Source organism: Lagopus leucura, unplaced genomic scaffold (genome assembly GCF_019238085.1).
Source record: "Lagopus leucura isolate 7727_CA_CO unplaced genomic scaffold, USGS_WTPT01 Super-Scaffold_100045, whole genome shotgun sequence".
NCBI lineage: Eukaryota > Metazoa > Chordata > Aves > Galliformes > Phasianidae > Lagopus > Lagopus leucura.
Window position 1 is genome coordinate 1,080,139 of NW_024962292.1, and position 21,034 is coordinate 1,101,172.

The 21,034-nt window shown below is 43.3% G+C and overlaps 1 protein-coding gene across 3 annotated transcripts; it reads right to left on the minus strand.

The window, feature by feature from the left end:
* Window positions 1-2,564: 2,564 nt before the first annotated feature.
* On the minus strand, window positions 2,565-20,555 carry ARFGAP1 (ADP ribosylation factor GTPase activating protein 1). Of its 3 annotated transcripts, none has more exons than XM_042884763.1 (14): window positions 20,518-20,555; window positions 20,308-20,429; window positions 17,948-18,011; window positions 17,216-17,325; window positions 16,253-16,424; window positions 16,034-16,134; window positions 15,306-15,392; window positions 14,646-14,742; window positions 13,406-13,462; window positions 13,042-13,074; window positions 10,225-10,281; window positions 8,490-8,549; window positions 7,307-7,383; window positions 2,565-6,863 (listed from the first exon to the last, which is right to left on the minus strand). In XM_042884763.1, the coding sequence occupies exons 3-14, from the start codon at window positions 18,005-18,007 to the stop codon at window positions 6,515-6,517; spliced, it is 1,260 nt and encodes a 419-aa protein (XP_042740697.1). In that variant the 5' UTR covers window positions 18,008-18,011; window positions 20,308-20,429; window positions 20,518-20,555; the 3' UTR covers window positions 2,565-6,514. The 3 variants fall into 3 exon arrangements, with proteins under 3 accessions (XP_042740697.1, XP_042740696.1, XP_042740698.1); XM_042884762.1 differs by having other exon boundaries at window positions 15,306-15,395; XM_042884764.1 differs by lacking the exons at window positions 17,216-17,325; window positions 17,948-18,011; window positions 20,308-20,429; window positions 20,518-20,555 and adding an exon at window positions 16,859-16,911 and having other exon boundaries at window positions 15,306-15,395.
* Window positions 20,556-21,034: the final 479 nt, after the last annotated feature.

The following is a 21,034-nucleotide window of genomic DNA, read 5'->3' on the forward strand; positions in this document are numbered from 1 at the left end:
GAAAAACCACCCCTACGCAGCGCCACGTGGAACCTGCATCACCTCCACTTCCCCATTCCTCACCAGCTGCCAGAAGGAACTTTACAACTTCAATAGCCCTTAACTTTCACCCTCCAGCACCAGTGCTGGGTATGAGGATTCAGAGCAGGTCTGACAGGTTTGGCTCTGCTGCTCACCTTTGGGTGAGGCTGTCATTGCTGCATTAAGCTGGGAACTGCAGAGCACAGTGATAGGGGCACGAACCCACCTGGTCCCTCCTTGGGGTCAGAGGGATGCGTGCCACGAAGGCTTAGCACAGGGTGAAAGTGCAAGGTGGGACAGGATGGGAGAGCAGCTAAGCAGACACAGCAGAACCAAACATCACCCTGCACTCAGCTGCTCAGCGCTCCCTTACAGCCAGGTTCCTTCTGCAACCAGGCATGGGGACGCAATTCCCTCTAGAGGAAGGAAGGGGAAGTAAGCATCCCTTCGACCTGCGCTATCAGAGCAGCTGAGCCCTTTGCCCTTCTGTGATCCATTCCGCTCTCCATTGCGAGGTCTGTGGCCAACCCAGAGATGCATCACAGCGTGGGCAACAAGTTTAGGTCTCCCCAGTGGTTTTAGGTTCAGACTCTATTCTTGCCTGCACTGCGGAGCCTATGTTGAGTGGTGAAGTCCTGGTGAGGATTAAATTTGCTATTTAAGCGCAGTGCATTGCAGCTGGGTACAGGGAATTGCTGCAGTCAGCAATGGTTTAGCATTAAACATGGAGGTTGGTGGCCCTGCATGTGGCAGGGGGGTTGGAGGTTCATGATCCTTGAGGTCCATTCCAACCCTGGCCATTCTGTGATTCTGTGAAACCCGTGAGCAGAGTTAAAGGGGCAAATCCTGCAGGAAAGGCAACAAGCTGACATGCAACGAGCACAGGTTGCTGTGAAGAAGTGAATTTGTATTTCAGCATTGATCACAACACCCACATACAGCCCGGCACATTAACTGACATATGTATCAGACATTCATGGCAGGAGTGCAGAAAATACTGTACACACAAGAGAGTTTGTGTCCACATAGTCACAACTGAACACTCACTGGAGGTAACTTTAGCAATCCTGCTGTTATTAAGCAGTGGTACTTCAATCAGAAGTGGGCCAATTTTATCTGTTTTTTTTTTCCCCTGGAGAGACACAATCCAGCCTTCCTGTGTTTCCTGGCAGGAGCTGATTTATTTCTTTACCTGCTGCAATGTTCTGCAGCTTCAGCAGCGCTGAGCAGCCCTCCGAGGGAGCATGACTTGGCAGTGATTAAAGGGAAATACAAGGGGGGGTTGCAAACTGCAAGGAGCTGATAGCACTGCATCCTCCTGCTTGAGCAGCAGCCACACTACTGAGATACATGGTTTGATCCATCACCCAAACAGAGCACCAGTGACTCACTCAGTGGAGGTGACTTTTCTTCCCCTGCACTGCTGATGGGATGCAGCCTCTTGCAGAATAGCTGGAGCCAAAGCAGACGAGCAATGAGTGTTGGCCTATGTGTGAGCCAGTGACTTACAGATGATGGACAAAGGTGCTGCAGTTAGGTTGGATCTTTAGGTTTTACTGCTTTCCAATGGGACAGCTCTGCTTCACTTTTCCTTATAAAAGACTTTTTGTTTCACCCACCAGCCCCATCCTGCTCAGAGCAAGTACTGATGCTTTTTGTGGCGTCCACATGCTTTCAGAACCCCCTGTGCAGCCAGCACATCCCACTACTCACAGCAATCACAGCGGGAAGCTCTGCATCCCACACACACAGAGCACTGCAACAGGAACAGACGCAGCACATCGCTGGGATGGTGATAATGCAGCCACCCAACCCACTGCCCACTTTTCTGGGGGAAAGCCAATGCAATTCCTCCCACAAGAAAGCAGGATTGGATCCTTCTGCCATTTACATAAAGCTCAGGGCACAAAGCACAGACACACCCCCATGGCTGGCTGCCTAATGGAGGGGACTGGAATCTGAGTGTGAAGCATGGCCACCAGCTGAAGGATGAGCCAGAGGAACCTGGCAGCTTGGGAAGACAGACTATAAGAACTACTTCCTCTCCTGCAGTGTGTTTGTAAGCCAGCTGTTAAAATAGTGCCTACAGAAGTACGTGCAACCACTCCAATTTGTATTTTGTAGCTCACTTTAAAGATGCACACAATGTTGTTATTAACTATTCCTAACACAACAAGTTCTTAAATTGTTCTTTAAAGTGAGACTGTGAAACCCCTACAGGACACAGATGAGGCACCTGTTGTGGTCTCTTACAGCAACACAGGCATCTTCCTTTGTCCTTCATCACCCACAGCAGAGAATGTGCAAAACACCGACACCATTACACTGCTAATGTCAGATATTCTGCTCCAAACAGACATACTGGCATTGACACAGTACTTTGCTTGCTTCTTAACTATGAAGTACCCTATTTTGAGTCCATTCTGTGTTGCTAACCACAGTAAGACCAGCTTCATTCAAAAGCCATGTAGTGACACTGATGGAAACCAAAGGTTTTCAAAAGCAATGGAAGTTTCCTGAAAAAGGGCTTCACACTGCTCTGCTCCATAGCTCTTTGCTTTATTAGAATGCTCTTTAAAAGATGACACTGCAGTTCAAGTCTGGTATCACTCTACAGAACAATGAATAGCGTTCACTGAAATTGCCATTCCTGTGAACTTCACATGAAACACGTCAGGAAAATTAAAGATACAGCATTCCAGACTGACCAGGTTTCTGCTGGCCTCAATAATGAAAAATGGCTCTACAATGAGAGATCACCGTGAACCGTTACAATCAAACTCTAATGATGTGCATCATCGTGTTTCTTGATTTCTGTTTAAGTCACTGATTGCTCAATCCATCATTAATAGAATTTAGAATTGCCAAAGTAGAGGGAGAACTGAAATACCTTGGTTGGCTGTCAGCTATTTCCAAAGACCACTGTATCTTTAAATGTATCCTGGATTAAACAAGAAACGTTTTACCTACACTTAAGTTATTGCACAGATCATCACACTCATAAATACATGATGAACCCATGGAATGTTACATGTCTGCCTGGGAAAACAAAAGAAGCATTACCCTTCAGGTCTCAGCACCAGGAATAGCTGGCCAAGCACTTCTTGAACACACAGTGATTGTTAGGAGGCACCAAAACACAAGTGAAATGTTTGAAAGCAATCCCCAACTCTACAATGAGCCTCACTTTCTGCCTGGGAACGCTCTCTTTGGAAGCAGCACTCAGCCTGAACATCTCAATGTTTCTCTGATTTCAGGCTACCTGGTGGAATCCAACTGCTCTGTGCCTTCCAAAATTAAAGCTGTGCAAAGGAAACTGCTATCCATCACTGCAATGTCTGGTTGGTCCAGCTGCAATTTCAGCCACCGCTGAAACACCCCTGGCAGTTTGCTTGCATGACTCAGAACTGCTAATAACTGATGTGGGATTGAAAGGAAAGTGATGTTCACCTATCAAAAAGGCTCATGATCAGGAGTGGGGAAAAAAAAGAAGAGGAATTGAGGAAAGGAGGGGAATGTTAATAAACATTCCCTCTACACACAATAACTTCAAACAGCACAAGCTTCTGAATACACTCTTAAACAAGGAGTCCAATAAAACTGGAGCTGCACAATAGAAAGTGTTCTCATTTCATCCTCTCTCCTTTGGAAGACATGACAAAATGCACAGATTCAAACAAGTCCCTAAAAAAATACCAATCTGTCCATCAAACCAAAGCCAGTCAGCACGTGAGATCTGTGGTTGCTGTTCCACTTTCTGCCATGATGTTGGCTTTTAGTTTCTTCCAGTAACACCTTTCTGGGTACTGTATCAAGAGAGATACTGCTCTGTTGTTGTCACCTGAACTGGAAGAAAAATTAATGCCCCAAAACCTTAGAGGGCTCTGGCCATTTACATGAATGTACGAAATACAATCTCAAAAATGCAGAATTAAAACCAGAAAAGCAAACAAAAGGTTCATTCCAATCATAGCTACAAGAGAGATATAAATAAACCAGTTTTCTCCTAGGCAAAGCACACAGCTGAGAATGTATGCAAACGTCACACCACTGCTGACTGAAAACACTAAAATAAAGTTTATCCCACTACCAGCTATTTCAGGAGCTTTATGAAAAGAAACCACACCGAGTTTGTCCAGAGGAGGCTGATTCAGCTCTGCATCACTCCAGACAGACACCAGCAATGCAGTGCAGCAGATGCACTTTGCTAACACTGCTGCAGGATGTCACAAGGACTGACCATCAGTTGGGGACACAGCAGGGGCTCCTTCACATACACTGCAGTGTGTGGCCCTCAAGGATGTGCATCACAGCCACGTACTGCACCACAGACAAGTGACAAGCAGGCAACAGAGGTAAATGAATAAAGAGACAGAGTTCTGCTTGACATGCAACTAAGTGATAACAGAAGTATACCTGGAAGAGGAGAAGTAGAACAAAATCCCACAGGCAAGGCTGTAACCATCTGTCAATAGCAGCAACAGCAGCGCTGCAAACCGAGATCTGTCCTGTTCTCACCACCCCCCAAGGGGAAGCAGGCATGGCTCAGCCCAGACCTGGGTGCTGAGCAGCACCACACACTGCGTGAGCTTCGGAGCATTGCCTCAGCAGAAGCAAAGGGGAAAAAGAAAAAAAGAAATGCAACCGTTGCAGGACGGGGCTAGAGAAGGCTGGGGAAATATTTTGTTCGTTATCTGAAAAGTCATGCTAAAAATAATACAGAATCAGGACAAATACCTGTATGGTATTTGCAAAGATTGTAAGCCTTTAATATCTGCTACATTTGGGAGTGATTTGTAGGCTCCTTCCTTTTTCCCCCTTTGCTTTTTAGCTGCTGGATATAATTTTTTGACTTATCAATATCACTACAGTCTGGAAAAAGTCTGTGATGAGCTTTTTTCCTCCTTGATGAGGGGGGAAAAAAAAACCAAACACAAAATAAAAACATTTGAGGTAACTTCAGTAGCTTGACCCGATCAAGATCCAGGTGTTGACCCACTGTTGCTCAAACAATTCACTACTTTTAGAAATAAAAGGCTTTTTGGATAGGGATTAAGATCTGCAGGGTCCACAGTACAGAACTCCATGCTGCTGCCAAAGCAAACTATGTAATGATGTCATGAATTAAAGTTCGATTGTTTTCAGGCAGTGTACATTTATGATCCACCACCTAAAATACAAACAAAAAATACAAAAATCTGTTAAAAGATCACAGGTCTTTTGTATACATTATGGTTCATGCAATGAGAAGCACCTTTGGGGGTTAAGACTGAGACAGAACTGGACCTTCTATCCCATTCCTTAATGCTGACAAGGAGTTCCTGAAGCTTCCAAAATTATATTCCTCTAACAGGATCCAGGAAGAAAACGTGGAGAAGTACATGACAGAGAGATACAGTTTGACATATTAAAGATTAATTTGGAAAACATCTGCTTAATCTAAGTTTTACTATTAAACATAGACATCTACTCATCCTGGAAGGCGCTCGCTGCCAGACTCTCTCCTTGATGTACTCATATTTTCCATGCTTTTTTTCTTACTGGAATCTTTTCTTTTTTTCTTCCTAACTCATTTTGCTGCTTAGTTGCCAAACAGATGTCCAGAAGGCCATGAACAGCAGGAAGATCTCATTTTTGTCAGTATAGATAACGTAGATAGATATAAGGAAAAAAGACTTAAAAAACAAAACAGACCCTACAAAATACTCAGAGTGGGAGAAGGGTAAAGGCAAGGAAGGAGGATACACAGCACTGCATCACAGCCATGTAGGAGAGCTGCTCCTCCTGCTTGATGGGTTAAGAATTTACAGTGCACAAGGAGCCATTCTGAACATCCCTTGATAGCTCAGGCTGCCCAAATGATGAGTGGGAACAAATCATCATCTACCTCTAGAATCCTGATCCTAAGGGGAGAAAATAACTTGGAAAATCTAAAAATCTCACAAAGATTAAAAACAAAGCTCCAATAAAAAGTATCTTACAGACCAGTTTGAATTGCCAGACCTCGTCCTGTCACAGCAATCCATAAGGCATTTCAGCTGGATCTACTCAAGTGCAGCTTGCTCGTTGAAAGGCTGCCTTTTTCAAGATACAGCCTGTTCTTTATTTGTGTTAAACATCTCTGGTCATCTCAAATTATATGAAGACTGGATGAATACCTACGAGCTTACACATGCAAGAGTATGGCATTAAAACGTGCTTGTGTCTTTCAAATTGCTCTTAAAGTCAGTGTACCCAGCCTCAATAGTGCAAGGAGAACATATATTTCTCACTATCCATAAAGATGAGAGAATCATCTTTGCATAATAAAAGATTCAGACACTACTTGTTTTTTCTTCCTAAGTTGGGGCAGAAGGAAAACAAATGGAAAAAGCACAAAAAGTAACACATCAGTAAGGTCAACCAAGATACTCCAGATGTGTGTAAAACTTTCTCCTCTCCATCAGCCAGCGTGGTCTCCCTTCCCTAGCTGCACAAAACAGGGTTAACAGTTCTACCAGTCATCCCACTTATCATCAGCTGAAGATGCCTTTTTTGTTGCCTTAGGAGGTTTTTTGGCCTTGTTCTCCCCTCCTGTGTTTTCCCAGTTGGTTTCCCAGTTTTCCCAACTGTCGCTGTTACTGTTCTTGTTGTTGGAGACTGTTCCTGAGCCCCACACGTCCCAGCTATCGGAGCTCTTCTTCTCTGTGGAATTGTCCACATAGGTCCAGCTCTCACTGCTTGGAGATTTATGAGCTTTGGGTGGGTCTGAGTTGCCAAAGGTCTCCCAGAAGCTTTGATCTACAGCACTGTTCTGGTAGCCCTCCCCTCCACTGTTCTGGTAGCTGTCTCCCTCAGCTGGTCTGTTATGGCAAGGTGGGGAAAAAGAGGAAGAGAGAAATAAATTAGTTATCACAAACACAACAATAAACAGAAATGACCACAAGGGCAATGCTACCACCCTCTGCTGAAACAAAAACAGAAGGCAAAAGAATTAGATGCATTTCTCAGAGCAGCACTGGTTATTCTTCTAATTCAAATATATTGCTAACTGTCTACAATATAAAGACATTGATGCATTTGGCATACAAGGTGCAGATCACTACTTTGCTCTCAGACTGAGAACAACTTTATGGGCCCCTGAATTACATTAGAGAAGGGCTAATTTTTCCCCAGAGACAGAATAATTTATTCACTTAAAATATGTATATATATATATGTATCTGGTACTACTGCACTGCACAGAACACACAGGAAACAAAACAATATGTTTTAAAGAGACAGAACATAATAACAAGAGAAATACCTTTCAGAATGATCATCTGGTTTCCCAGAAAAGAAAGTGGTGACATCTCGCCATCCCTTACTCCCAACTCCCTGAACCTGGGCAGAAAGAACAGACATCTCATCTGGACTGAGCCAACAGCAAAAGTCACAACACATTCTCCCACTTGTTCAGATACAGATAACATGTCATTAAAAACTGCACTACGCTGATTAATATTAACACTTTTGATGGGCAATTTCTAGTTGCTCTACAGGAAACACGTTTGACAACCCCATGCTGCTGGATGATTTGAGGGGTACATGAAGTTCAGCGTTTTCATCCACTTCTGTAAGTAAGGGCTTTTGAACCATCTGCTAGAATTTCTTGACCAAAATGTTGGGATTACCTCTTATGTGAAATTACACTTAATGACAGCACTACTCTTTGGATGTTTCATGTGACTAGCATTGATATCTCTAATACTTTATACACTTCTCACTCATTCTCACTAGTATTATTCATGTGAATGGGACAAATGTTGAGTTCTAGAGCAAGTATGACTAAATTACCCCTTTCAGGGTTATTATTTTGAACAGGTATTGGGTTAGAAACACAAATTCTGAAGCAATGCCTACAGAAGCCACTATTCTAAGTCACAGACATGGAGGAGGAACCCCAGAATTCAGATTTCAAGTCGCCAGGCTTTAAGCAGAACAGGCAACACAAAACTTGTGTTATTCAAGTATTCCCAGCACTTTGGGTGCTCAGCTGTTATACAGTGCTTAGCAGACAAACCAACCCTCCTAAGTAACACTGATTCTGCAAGACTTCTGCCCCCAGCAGGCACAGAGAGCACTTACCACAAAACCAAGCAATGATTGCAAAAGAAGACAAAGAAAAAGGTACACAGTGTTAGTAAGTTCAACCACACAAACATAATGCAAGCTGTCTCCATATTCTCCAGCAGAGGTTTTCCTTGTGTGTTTAGGACACAGGTTGTCTTACAGCCTTACAACGTGCCCTCAGTGAAGCCATTGAAAGGACTGCATCAAAGCTGTAGAGCTCTTTTAGTACCCCAACAAGTACTGACCATTGGAAACTGTGTTTCTATTCACCACAAGTAGAGACTAAAGATGTTTTGTGGTCACTCAGAGTGCTGTATAAGAATATGGAGACTGGCTTACTGCTTGGCCTCCTCCAAGAGAAGCAGGCCTCTCCATACCTTGCTGGCCAACTGTGATACCCCCACGGTGACCTCCTCGAAAATTTTCCCCTCTTTCACCTAATGAATCAAAGTATTGGTCATTAGTCATCAAACAGAGTAATGCTAAAGCCTTAAAACAAGCTTTCTTGTGGTATTAACTAGCAACAAGAAATTAACGAGAACAAAAACCTGACGTGAATCACAGTAATCCTAAATCAAGGCTAACAAGTTTCAGATAAGAACAATAATCCATTAAGATAATAATAAGTCCATTGATCTCCAGTGGAACAAACCTCAGCCCTTTGAAATATGTTGAAATGTTCTATGGGCATACACAGAACCTGAGGAAAGCAGCATTACACTAACACTGAGCACTAAAAACAAAGACACCCCCCCAACATTTTGCCCTAAAAACAACATCCCTAAGCTCTGTGAAAGAAACTGCGGATGATCTGGGGGAGGACAAAACCCAATTAGCATTTCAAATCACAGAAGAATCCGAGTAAAGAATGCTGAATTAATAAAATTAATGCAAAGGAATTCCTGTTGTTACTAAAATGTACTTTTCAGATTGGAGATTAACCCACATCCCAAAGCAGTGGCATCGCTTCTCTTCGGAAAGCAACACCAGGCTGCTTTATCAAAGTCCCTACAGATGGGGAAAAGGCATGGAGGTAAATCGATCACCACGCTGCCACAAAAGACTTCAACATTTTGGAGCTGATCCAAACAAACACACGAAATGGGGAAGATGTAAAAGCACTGCTTTCTTTTTTTAACCAGAGGAAACAGGAAGGCAATGTTTGATGTGAGGTGAACCAGGGATGCCCTGCCTGCAGCAGGGAGTGCAACTTGATGATCCTTGAAGTCCCTTCCACCCCAGGCCACTCTATGACCCTAAAACTGGCACTGTCAGCTCTCACTAAGCATTCAGGAGGACTGCCTGCCTTGCTTTTTGGTATGGCCACTTCCTACGTTCACCCAGGTGCCTCTGTGTGCTTTCAAAGTGCCATTAGCTGTATGTTTCTGGTCAGTAATAACTGTAAGAAGAAAAACCTTCTTCACACTATGCTTCCACAAAACAGCACAAACAGAACAGCTCAGTGTTATTTTAGACTGTATTTTGCTGATGAATGCATGCAAAATTTGGTACTAACCACCAGAAGTTTCTGCACAAATACCAAGTAAAGGTTGCAAGATATGTATTTTTTTAAATTTCTATTTGATAACCTGTCCCCATTCATGGGTACACACACACACACACTTTGCTCCAAACTTTACTGTCTCCAGTGAGACAGCAGAGGAACAACAGTGGCTTAAAGATGTTTGGTTGAATGTAAAAAATGCTGACATGCAGAGGAGGGAAAAGACTACCAACTTAACACCCACGGTTATTAGTATTTACAAAAATGATTTCTCTATCCATTTAAGGTGTATTTTTCTCTTAGCCCATGTTCCATTACTGAAACCATGAAATCCATACAAGAATATCTAACAATAAAGACTTTGACAGACTCTTGTGGACACAGAAAAGCATAGCAGGGAGAAATGCATTCAGTAACCCTCCTTTAATGACTTATTAGCTCTGAGTTATTTGATGCTTCCCCTTCACTACTGAGCTTGTACAAGAAAAAAAAAACCAACCCAACAGAAGGACACACTGACAGCTTGTGAAGTTGTGATAGAAGGATGCAATTGCTCTCTGAGTCATTGTGATCATATTCTGTAAGGAATTTACTAGTTCCAAAGTTACCTTTTCCTGTGCAGGTTTGAGAACATTTTCATTTAATGTCTGACCTAACTCTGACGCCTATTTAAAAGCAAAACAAAAACAAAGTCAGTCATGTTTTCCTTCAAACAAAAACAACAACAACAACAACACAGCCAACATTTTCGGCAGACTGGTTTCTCAGCAGTGTCTCCAAAAATACATGAAGCCTTAAGCTTTGATTCGTACAAGCAGAATGAGCTGAAAGCACACACAGTACAGTGCTGAGGAAAACCAAGATCACAGGCGTGTGGCAGAGGGTTGCTGGGGCTGCCCAGAGCCAAAGCAAAACCTGACCTCACAGCAGGAGCAGAAGCAATGGATCGACCAGCCTAAGACCAGAACCTATAGACCAGGCCCTTTGCTGAGCTCTCAGCTGAGAATTTGGAAAAAAACAACATTCACTCTATTTTTTTTTTCCTGTTCTCCCCCAGTGACATCTCATGTAGGATTACATCTGTTCTGCTCATTTTTCACCAATTCTTCTGCCTCGCAGTGCTGCTGGTGCTGTCTGTTGGTAACAAGCCAATGGTTTCTAAGCCATACACAGGAGGCAACATTGTGACAGAAGACTTCTATGATCTCTTTTCAGGCTGCAGGTAGGCAAGGAGAGGAAACAACACACTTCAGAACTTCTCTTACAGCCCAGAACAAGATCCATCCTTGTATAGGGCACCTTACAAAACTGCATGTGAGCCTGCAGCATAAGTCACAAAATGACAATTCTGACCAAGACATCAAGGTTTGCAAATGCTTCACACTGTCTGCACTGGAAGTGAAGCTAAGGAAGTGCTCAAATAAAAAAACAGAGGGGATCAAATAGGATTCTTCAAATATGACAGATCCCTATGAGTATGGCACAAGAGCAGCCTGTCATACTGATGGATGTTACCTAACAGAAGGTGTAACAGACCAACAGTTCAGTTATGCTAAGTGAAGCTATTGCTTGTATCAGCATGAATTCTGATGTAAACCCACATTCTCAATCACACAATTTCATAAATACAGAAAAATGAGATTTGGGTTTCCTTTGAAATCACTATCTTTGCTACTGTTGATTTTGGATAGCACCACTACTAACACTACATCAGTGTGTTTATTAAAGAGCCTGCCTTAAAACAGCACCCCAGGGTAGTTCCTTGAATACTGCATTCCTGGATCAGACATGCAAAAAGGAAATCCTGAAATTGGTGTTTATGGGGAGCATGGAAAGAAGCACAGAATGTTTTCTGAGCATAGAGAGCCCGGATATCTCTATCCATTTTAACCTGTTTTAGGTAGGTTTGAAGGAATGTTACCATACGAAACACACAACATTATTCTGAACAGGTTTGACTGAAGGCACAAAAAAAAAAAGAAGAAAAAAAAAAAACACAGCTGAAGAGCAAATGCACATATTCAGCACGAACAGTGACAAGGAGTCCATGCACAAGAACATATGTGAGGGTGTTACCGGCTCTGGCTGCTGCTTGTAGCCCCAAAACTTTACCCAGACAGCAAAAGAGAAAGAGCAAGGAAGGCAGAAGAAGCAGCTTTTAGCAAAAATTTGGAAGCACTCTTTCAGGCAAGTTACGAAGTTACGTAGCACCAACCTCCACCAACCTCACATCTACTGACAAGACTGACAGTGCATACGTTTGGTCAAAGGACATCAAATGCACTTTTAATGAATCCACCAGTAAGACTGTTATGCCTGTTCTACAGAGGAATAGAGCACGTTTTGGGAAGCAAACGTAAGCTTCAATAACACAGCTTGGGCTGTAGGGAGCCACACTGCTGAGGTCCTTGTCAGTAGATGCGATGAGTTTGTACACTCTGCATTTTATTTACACGTGTTATAAAGGAAGAACAGTTTTCTGAAAGGGAAACTGCTGGCTGAAGTGAAAAAGGAAGACCTGCCAGACACTGCTTTTTTTTTCTTTAGGTAAGCCAAACAGTAAATATTTCAAAGCTTCCAGGTATGAAGTTTGGCTGCTCTCACAGGACGTTTTTGTCCATTGTGAAAAATCACACACAAGCTTGTCTTGCTATGTGGAGCACTGCCATCCTACTGCACACGTCTCCTGCTCAAACACCTGCAGTTTCACATGTGTATGGCACAAGAGCAGCCCAGCCACGTGCCAGGCTGGTGCTGTGCATACAGGCAGTCACCGCTCCAAGTTAAATACCTTATATAAGGCTTATATTACACATGCAAGTCACTCAGAATGCTGGCACTTTTAAGAACCCCCTCCTTTTACAGGTTTTTCCGTTCAAATTTAATTCTATTCTATGCAAATAGATCTTGCTTACATCACAGCTTTGCATAACTCAGGTCCAGCTGTCTCTGTTCTAACCATAGTATGAAAGAGAAAATATTTCTGGAAATTCCATTGTTTTAAGTCAAATCAAATGAACTTAACAACAGTATTAAGCAGTTCACATTTGCAATATCTCAATAAGATTTATGAATGGGTTGCTTCACATTAGATCACCTACAAAAGAAAACTACTTTAAGACAGACACTTAAACTTCACACAAATAAAACAGGAGTGCTTTCTGTCCACAGTAAATTGAAGGATTTCATTCTGCTGCCTTTTGAATGCACCTGACAGTTACACGTACAGCAGATTACCATGGTCTGTTCTCTATTTAATTTGATCACATTAACTGAGTGCAATTCCCATGGAAATAAGAGCTAGAACCTAAGAATTACTGTGCACCACGAAGATAAACACACAAGCCTGAATCAATTGGTAAGACAAATGCATGACAATAACTGACTGTTAAATGTCAGTCAGATCAAGCTTAATCTATGATCACCTTTTGACTTGCTTGAGATCCAAACCTGGTAGCCTGCAAAAAGAATTAAGTTCAAATTTAAAAATCAAAGGTTTTATTTGTAGCAAACATACACATCTGAAATGCTGAGAGATCCCTTCCAAAACAAATGGAAAACTTAGAATTGAATTTACAAGAAATGACTGCTCAGGAACATGAGAGATACAGCAGATAGGAACATTCTCTGCCAATATTTCACACGCCATAGGCAAAGAGATGCAACGAATGGGATTTAGTCTGTCTTGGTAATGCTTTTAAAGACAGATCCCTATTAGAAGCCAGTTCATGGTGACAGAACCACTTATAGTTCACAAGAATTACACTGAAATACGCTGTGTTTACTTACACCCTCCTTAGCAGCCGAGGCAATCTTGCTTGCTCCAGTTGTAAAACTGCTCCATCCCTTTAAAAGAAAGCAAGAATGCACCAAGTTATTCGAATGCCAGTAACAGATGACAACCAAGTGTTCACTATTACATGCCAAATTAAGTCAAACTGTGCTCCAGCCTGTCCCATGGACATCAGAATCACCCACCAGTGACAGAAAAAATGGCAGTCTACCACTCAACTGTAAAACAGCAATGAATCTCCATTACCTGTGACAAAATGCTTCAGTGTGCAGAAATGTGAGTTTCAGCTGTTATTCTGTTAGACATGGCTGTGTGAAAATAAGCATTCTAAGAAACCAGCTAAAGAAAGTGAAGAAGGAGAATGATCCTAATCATTTTTTTTTAAATAAATCCCACCAAAGTACAGATGTTTTGTTTAAAGAGTGGATACTGAGGTAACACATTACATTTTAGGCTTCCTCACTGGGATGAATACACATAAATGCTTTAAAATCCCACTGTAATACGCATTCATGGTCAGAAGAGGGCATTTTAGTTGTGTTTCAATGACGTCATGTATTCCAATAACAGCTGACAGCCGTTTGGACAACACAGTGCCACCTCTTTTTTGCTGTCTAAGCACATCTGCAATGTATTATAGATGTGGCTCCTAACTTTAACTCTCTAGCCTACAGTCTACAACTTAACTAGAAATACAGCTTCTGAGCACATTAACACAAGAGATTTCTATGTCCAAATCACATGATGACACTCTCAGAAGACCACTGACCACTAACCCTGGTCAAAAACCTTACTACCTCTTGTCATGGTTTTGTGGAATACCGAAAACCAAAAGTCACATCATAACATCATGTGGGGCTCCAAAGTGACTCCAAATGCCAAATTTTGCCCTGCCCAGCTACTTTGCAGCATATGACAGCTGACTTTACTCCACGTTTCCTCCCAACGATGCAACTTTCACCATCTCTGCTTTACTCACGACAATGTATAGCCATATGCTGTTATGTTCTCATATATCCTTATTTCCTTATCTCTAAGAACTGATCTCAGATATGATGCTTCACTTTCCAAGCCCTCCAATATTTTTCTTGCACTGGGAACTGAACTACTGCTCTACATCTCCTTGTATCGACTTGCAGCCTTTAGTTTCCCTTGTCCATCTGCACTGCAATAACAGAGTTTGAAACAGAAGAAAATACTACTGCAGATCAAAGAAGTCTTTAAGTATTTTCTTACAGAGTACAGCGAAGACATGGCATTATTCAGGAAGTCATCCTCTTTTTTTGGAGGGGTTACTGTATTTCCAAACCCTACGTAGCGATTCTCTTGGCCGCTACAATAAGAAAAGGGATAAACAGGATCTGTATTAGCAGACTGAAATAAAGCAAGTCACTAATCAAAAATATAAAGCATAGAAGAATAATCATTTTGCAGACTTTAAAACACACTTGCAAGAAAAAGCCTGGTAGTGCTGACAGTATTACCAAAACACACCCAAATGCACCCAAAATACAAACCCACCCTCTTAACAGAAACTTAACACCAAAAAGGATCCACTGGTGAATCCTTGCTAATTAAGGCATCTCTTATGCAAGATAATGCCTGCTTAATGATTCTCCAACACATCACTCATATCAGACACTTAAGCAAACCATTACGAAGCAATATAAGAAAATGGGAGGAAGAAAGGAGAAGAATAGAATTACCTTTATAAATACCTCCAGACTAAACACGTTAGGATACTACATACACTAAGAATCACCTAATTTGGAGCCTATAGCATTTGGATGTAACTGTTCATTAGTATGGCCCAGTGAATCAGCATCACGACTGCACAGCTGTAGTGTAACATCCTGACTGCCAGGCACAAATACACAGTTAATAAATATTGCATACCCTTGGTAGGAGTTGACATCATCATTTAACCAGTCTTCAAAAGCCTTGTCAGAAGAGGCAGTTGCGTTCTGAGAAGGTCCAGCAGAGCTACTTCAACAAAAGATTTAAACAATGAAACCGTCCATAGCAGAAACCACTAGTTCAGCAATGTATTTTGTTGTGTACCATCACAAATCAGGTGTGAAATTGATTATTTCTTTGGTCTAGCACATAGGGAACTTTAATGTAACCACTAAAAGCCAATTTACAATTACTTTTTCAGTTAACTTGACTCCTTATTGCAAAAAAATAAACATATAGGCAAAGGCAGAAAAAAAGAACTGCTATCCAGCTTTGATGCTCATTAGTAGTTAGTGCCACAAGGAAAAGCCTGTTTCTTTTTCTCTGACACTCAATTGTGAACTGGAGCTGAACTGTAGTTAAGGTAAAGCAGTGACACATAATGCATGACTGACACAATGAATCTCAGGTGCATTGCAAGTCAAGACAGAAACAGGGCGTCTTGTTCTCCACTCCTTCTCAACTGTCTTGGGTGCAATTCTTTAAGATATGGCTGGAGGTGGGAGAAGGAGTTACAAGAACAGAAATTCTGCCTCCTCATATCCATAAACTTCAGCAAAATAAATGTTTGTTCAGACACCATCAATAGAATAAAAGCAGCAGACACTCAAACATCAGCAACAGCAGATTCAAAAGCTATACTGACAATAAATGACAACAGTGCATACCGATGGGTGGAAGAGAGAGACGTTTTAGGTTGAGGTGGTGTCCAGTTCCTGGCAGGAGAAGTTTCAAGGGACCACTCCTTGCCCTCAGCTACTGTAGCAACCTAAACGGGTAGGAAAACAATTAGAATTCCAGCTACAACTTTTCATGCTAGATAGGCACTGGTCCTATAAAGCAAGGACAAGTTGGCTTTCCACCTGGACACGCACAACAGAACTTACCTGATCTCTAAAAAGAGCTGCAGCTTTGCTGTTGTACTTCTCTTGCATTGACCAGCAGGGATCATAGTCATCCTGAGACTCCAAAAACTCTCGAAATTTGCTGTTACCTCCAGCCTTCATTTTCTCCAGCTCAATATCTTTCCATTTGTCCATAGTTACAGAACGCACAAAACTGAAAATCAGGTTACAAAATAATATAAAAATCAATGCTTGCTTCAACTTCCTGATACATCAGCAGGGATAAAAAAAAAAAAGGATGGGGGTATAGAAATGTTAATAAATACTCTCAAAGCACGGAAAGAAAGCGTGTCTTAAGAAGGTGGTCAAATCCTCATTGAAATAAACAAAAGATAAAGCGCTGGCACTTAAAAAATGCTGTCAAGAGAAGGAAAGTGGCAGAAAAAGCAGCTTCCTCCAACGAGCCAGGAAACACAACATGTTGTATAGAAGAAAATTTCACTTGGAAGTTTTCCTTTCCCCAACTACTTTCAATGTTACATGTGAGTGCCCTGCAAAGCACTTCCTGCCCCTGCTTCATGCTTCTGCTCATAATGACCACCAGGTATGACAACTCAACTGCCTAACACAGCCTGTGCTAACACCTACCATGACCTCATCCCAGAGCATTCATGACTTCAATGAACACGCCAGCTCTGCCTTGGGCCATAAATCCTTGCTACTGTTCATTAAACTATATTAAAACAAAAAGAAAGTTAAGGTCACAGCCTCCGTTTGGAGACACTGCTTTCTGGACCTGGGCACCACGTATCTGCACCAATGCAGCACAGATTCCAGCTAATGTCAAAGAAAGCAAAGAGAATAAAGCTCACTTTGGAGAGGAGCATAAAGCAGAAGTGCTGAAACTGAGATACCCTCCACCCCTCCACCATCATCCTTTCTGTTCACAGCCATAACACCTCCCAAAGAAACCCAACTGAGTGCTTGTTTGCATGCAGGGCTGACCTGAGGTGGACCCCCAGGCCTCGGTGCTTTCCTGAGCACTCCAGACAGATCCAGATTCCATAAGTCACACTCACCCACTGGGGGTTAAACGCACCGCATTCAAAGCAGACCTGCAAGAGAGAAAGCAATCACCTCTAACTCATAACCAGGTTTCACCCATGTGGAAGTCCCCAAACCACAGCTCAAATAGTTGGGCCATGAAACTGTGTTGTGAGGGAATTAAGTTCAGCAGGGAAAGTTCTTTGTGCTGGAACCACCACCCCAAGAGCATCAGCTTCCCTTAAATGTTTATTTATGCTGAATGGAAAGCATTCACCTACCTGAGTTGTATTATAAAACAGCCACGTACCAAACCCCAGAATGGAAAGACATAAACAAAAATGAAGCTGTCTGTGGGCTATTGCATTTAAGGCAGCATCCTATCAAGCTATTTGAAACAGACAGTTTTAATTAAGTTATACCAAAGACATTGCTTGCTTGGACTCTAGGGTTTATAGCACTTAAAGCCCCTGAAAGCCTTCTGCCAAACACACAGCCACGTGTTACAATACATGTATGAATAAATGTTACTAGAAGTAATGTGAATACAAGAGATCCATATTTCTCTGCTACTATTAGTTAGACATACAGGTGCTACAAATAGGTTAGCTTGTACAGGCAGCAGCTGTATGTGGAGCAGACAGAAAGACAATTCAGCTCTGGGAATCAACAGCAGAATAAGAGTTTTCTCACATTGTTCTCATCTTGTGCTCTGACTTCCTTGAGAACTTTCCTCGTTCTTGGACTTGCCATGATTCTACAAAAGAAGAAAAAAAGAAAAACCAACAAGATCTGAGTCATACTAAAGAGCTGGATACTGATGTGATGCTCAGTACCACAAATGCATAACCTCGATGATAAAAAGCTAACGAACAACACCACGGAATCGACGGGGAATAAAGAAGACAAAAGAAGTATCCACGACTCTGCCTTTCCGTTTACTTCGTACAGTGTGGGGAGTTTTAGTCATCCTACCTCATCTGTTGGAAAGCTGTAATTCAGCCACAGCTGAGCAGGCAAGGGAAGAGAAACAGAACTCCTCCTCCTATGGCCACATCCTGCCAACCTGACACCCACTGGTGCCACCCGCTGCCCCTTCCAAAAGCACTACATGGTTCCATGGCGCCTTACACACAGAAATGCACCAACCAAAGCACAAAACGACACAGCCTCTGATGCTGAGGAGATGCTGAACGCTGCTAAAAGAGCACTTGATGGGAAGACACAAAAAAGATCCTTGTTTTATCAGAAGTACTGAGTTTCCTTATCAATTAAGTTCTGAGAAAATAACGCGATTATTGGACCCTTTTGCCCAAAAAAAGAATTTGAATTCCAGTGCAGACCAAATCACCTCACTCTGTTTTTCATGGCGCGTGAAATGCAGCTGCAGGGAGCAATGGCAAGCTACAGATACAATTCACACGAAGAAAGAGGAGTGACTCACTCACAGTATATAGCCTGGAAAAACCAAAGGACACAAAATGCTCATGACTGGAAAACTAAATACCAAAAGCATAAAATCCTACCAGTAAGAAAACTGACATTAAATCTGTATGAATGAGGCAATGTCAATTTATTGCTTCCCTGTGAATTCCAGCCACAGCAGTGCAACAGAACAGTGCAAATGTAATTACACACATCACCAGCTAAGACAACAGGGCTCAGAAGGAAATAAACCCAAAATACTATCTATTTGTTACAAAAGCAGAGGTTATCTGTGGCAGAACTCACTGGCTTTATGAAAAGCATCCATTCCTCTGTTAACATTTTGAGAAGCACTTAATTCTGTGTAATTTAAGGGACAGTATATGAACCAGGCACCCTTTGCAGACCAAGCCAATGTCTGCACCACTCAAGTGGTCACAGACTGCACAAGTTTCAAACCTTTGCCTCCCAGCTGACAGAGGATAGGACAAGGGGGACTGGTTTTAAACTGACACAGGGGAGGTTTAGGTTGGATATTAGGAGGAAGTTTTTCCACACAGAGGGAGGTGAGGCACTGGAACAGGTTGCCCAAGGAAGCTGTGGATGCCCCATCCCTGGAGGCATTCAAGGCCAGGCTGGATGTGGCTCTGGGCAGCCTGGTCTGCTGGTTGGCGACCTGCGCACAGCAGGGGGTTGGAACTGGATGAGCATTGTGGTCCTTTGCAACTCAGGCCGTTCTATGATTCTGTCATTGCTGCTTTTTTTTGTATAAAATCCTTTATCAAAAGACCTTTGGCCGACTGCAGATTGAACGTATGTCCGTGCCGGAGACATGAGCTTCCCCCATGAAAGCCATCCACAAAAGGAGTCCAGTACAGCTTCCCACCTTTCAAAAGTCAAGCTCCAAGCTTTGTAAGAACAGGAATCACCTTCAGAGCTGCCAAGCCTGCTTCCAGTTATATTCACCACAAACAGTAAGGGATCTCATTATCACAGGTTACTTGAGCCACAGAAGCTGGCTGGGCACAAAGCCCCTCTGCAGCTTATTTCCAAGGAAGGACTGAGCTACATACCTGAAATGAATATTATTGTCATCTAATGCAGCAAACAAAGCGTACAGCTTAGGAATGTTTCCACTGATGGGTATAAATACCTTGGACTAGAGGTTGCAAGGTGGAAACATGCAGTTGCAGGCAGCTCAGCCTCGCATACTTATTTCCCAGCCAAACAGTTTGCTTCCAGAGCAATAATCACACAATGCACAACCTGGATTTCTATGCTAAGAATCTCCAGCATGCTAAAAAGTCGGTGTGAGCTGTAACAGGACCCCATGGCACCGCTGAGGTTGAACGAGAGCTCCCGGATCCCCAACCCAGCACCACACCCAGTAACCACATCCCTGAGCGCCACATCTCCACGTCGGACACCTCCACAGACGGCGACCCCGTACCCAGGGCAGCCGCGCCACGCATCATTTGGAGATGCCCCCTAACGCCCAACCTGGCACAGCCCGACCCCCCGCCCGGCTCCAGCCTCCTGGCACAGACACCCCGCAGGCCGTGCCGGCTGACAAACGATGCCAACGGAGCAGCCGCCAGGGCGCTGCTCCAGCCTGCAGGGCTGCTCACCGAGCACCGCGCGGGGGACGCGGGGCGGACGGTTCCTCCACCGAGAGCCGCGAGCTGCACCGCGCGGATCCGAGGCGAGTCCGGGAGAACCGCTTCAGAACATGGCCAGCTTCCAGCCACCTCTGGGAAAGAAAAGCAGAGACAGATATAGCAGAAGGGCTAAAGGGCGCCCGGCCGGGCCCGGAAAGGAAGGAACGGAGCCGCACGCACCGGCACAGCACTGACGCGGCGGCCGCTCCGGTCCCGCCCGGCGCCGCACGGCGCAGCCGCCGCTCACGGCACGGACGGCGACGTTGCAGCGCCGCGAGGAATTGTGGGCGCCGGGTTAACCCGTTGTGTGCCGGGCGGGGGGAGGCGGTGAGACGTGGCGGGGTGAGCGGCGGCTGCGGGGGGAATCTGCGGTGGTGGGCAGTGAGATAGGAGGCAGCGTCCGACGCGGGGTGGGAATGGTGACGTGGGGAAGCGGGGGGGCGAAATGGCAAAAGAGATGTTGGAAGAAATATTGGAAAACTTTTTTTTTTTTCTTTTTTCCTCCCCTTTTTTCCCCCTTTTTTCTTTGTTTTTTTTTTTTTTTTCCTTTTTTATTTCTTTTTTTCTTTTTTCCTTTTTTTTTCTTATTCTTTTATCTTTTATCTTTTATCTTCTTTTTTCTTTTACTTTTTTCTTTTTTTTTTTCCTTTTCTCCTCTTCCTTTTCTCCTTTTCCCTTTCTCTTTTTCCCTTTCTCT

What these genes read in the sequence shown, in the direction of transcription:
- ARFGAP1 (XM_042884762.1), bottom strand. Translation starts at nt 18,007, where the DNA reads ATGGCAAGTCCAAGAACGAGGAAAGTTCTCAAGGAAGTCAGAGCACAA. An exon ending in GAGCACAAGATGAGAACAAT is followed by an intron (nt 17,326 to 17,947) that starts GTGAGAAAACTC and finishes TCTCTCTTGCAG; the next exon opens with GTCTGCTTTGAATGCGGTGC. An exon ending in CAGCTCTTTTTAGAGATCAG is followed by an intron (nt 16,135 to 16,252) that starts GTAAGTTCTGTT and finishes CTACCCGTTTAG; the next exon opens with GTTGCTACAGTAGCTGAGGG.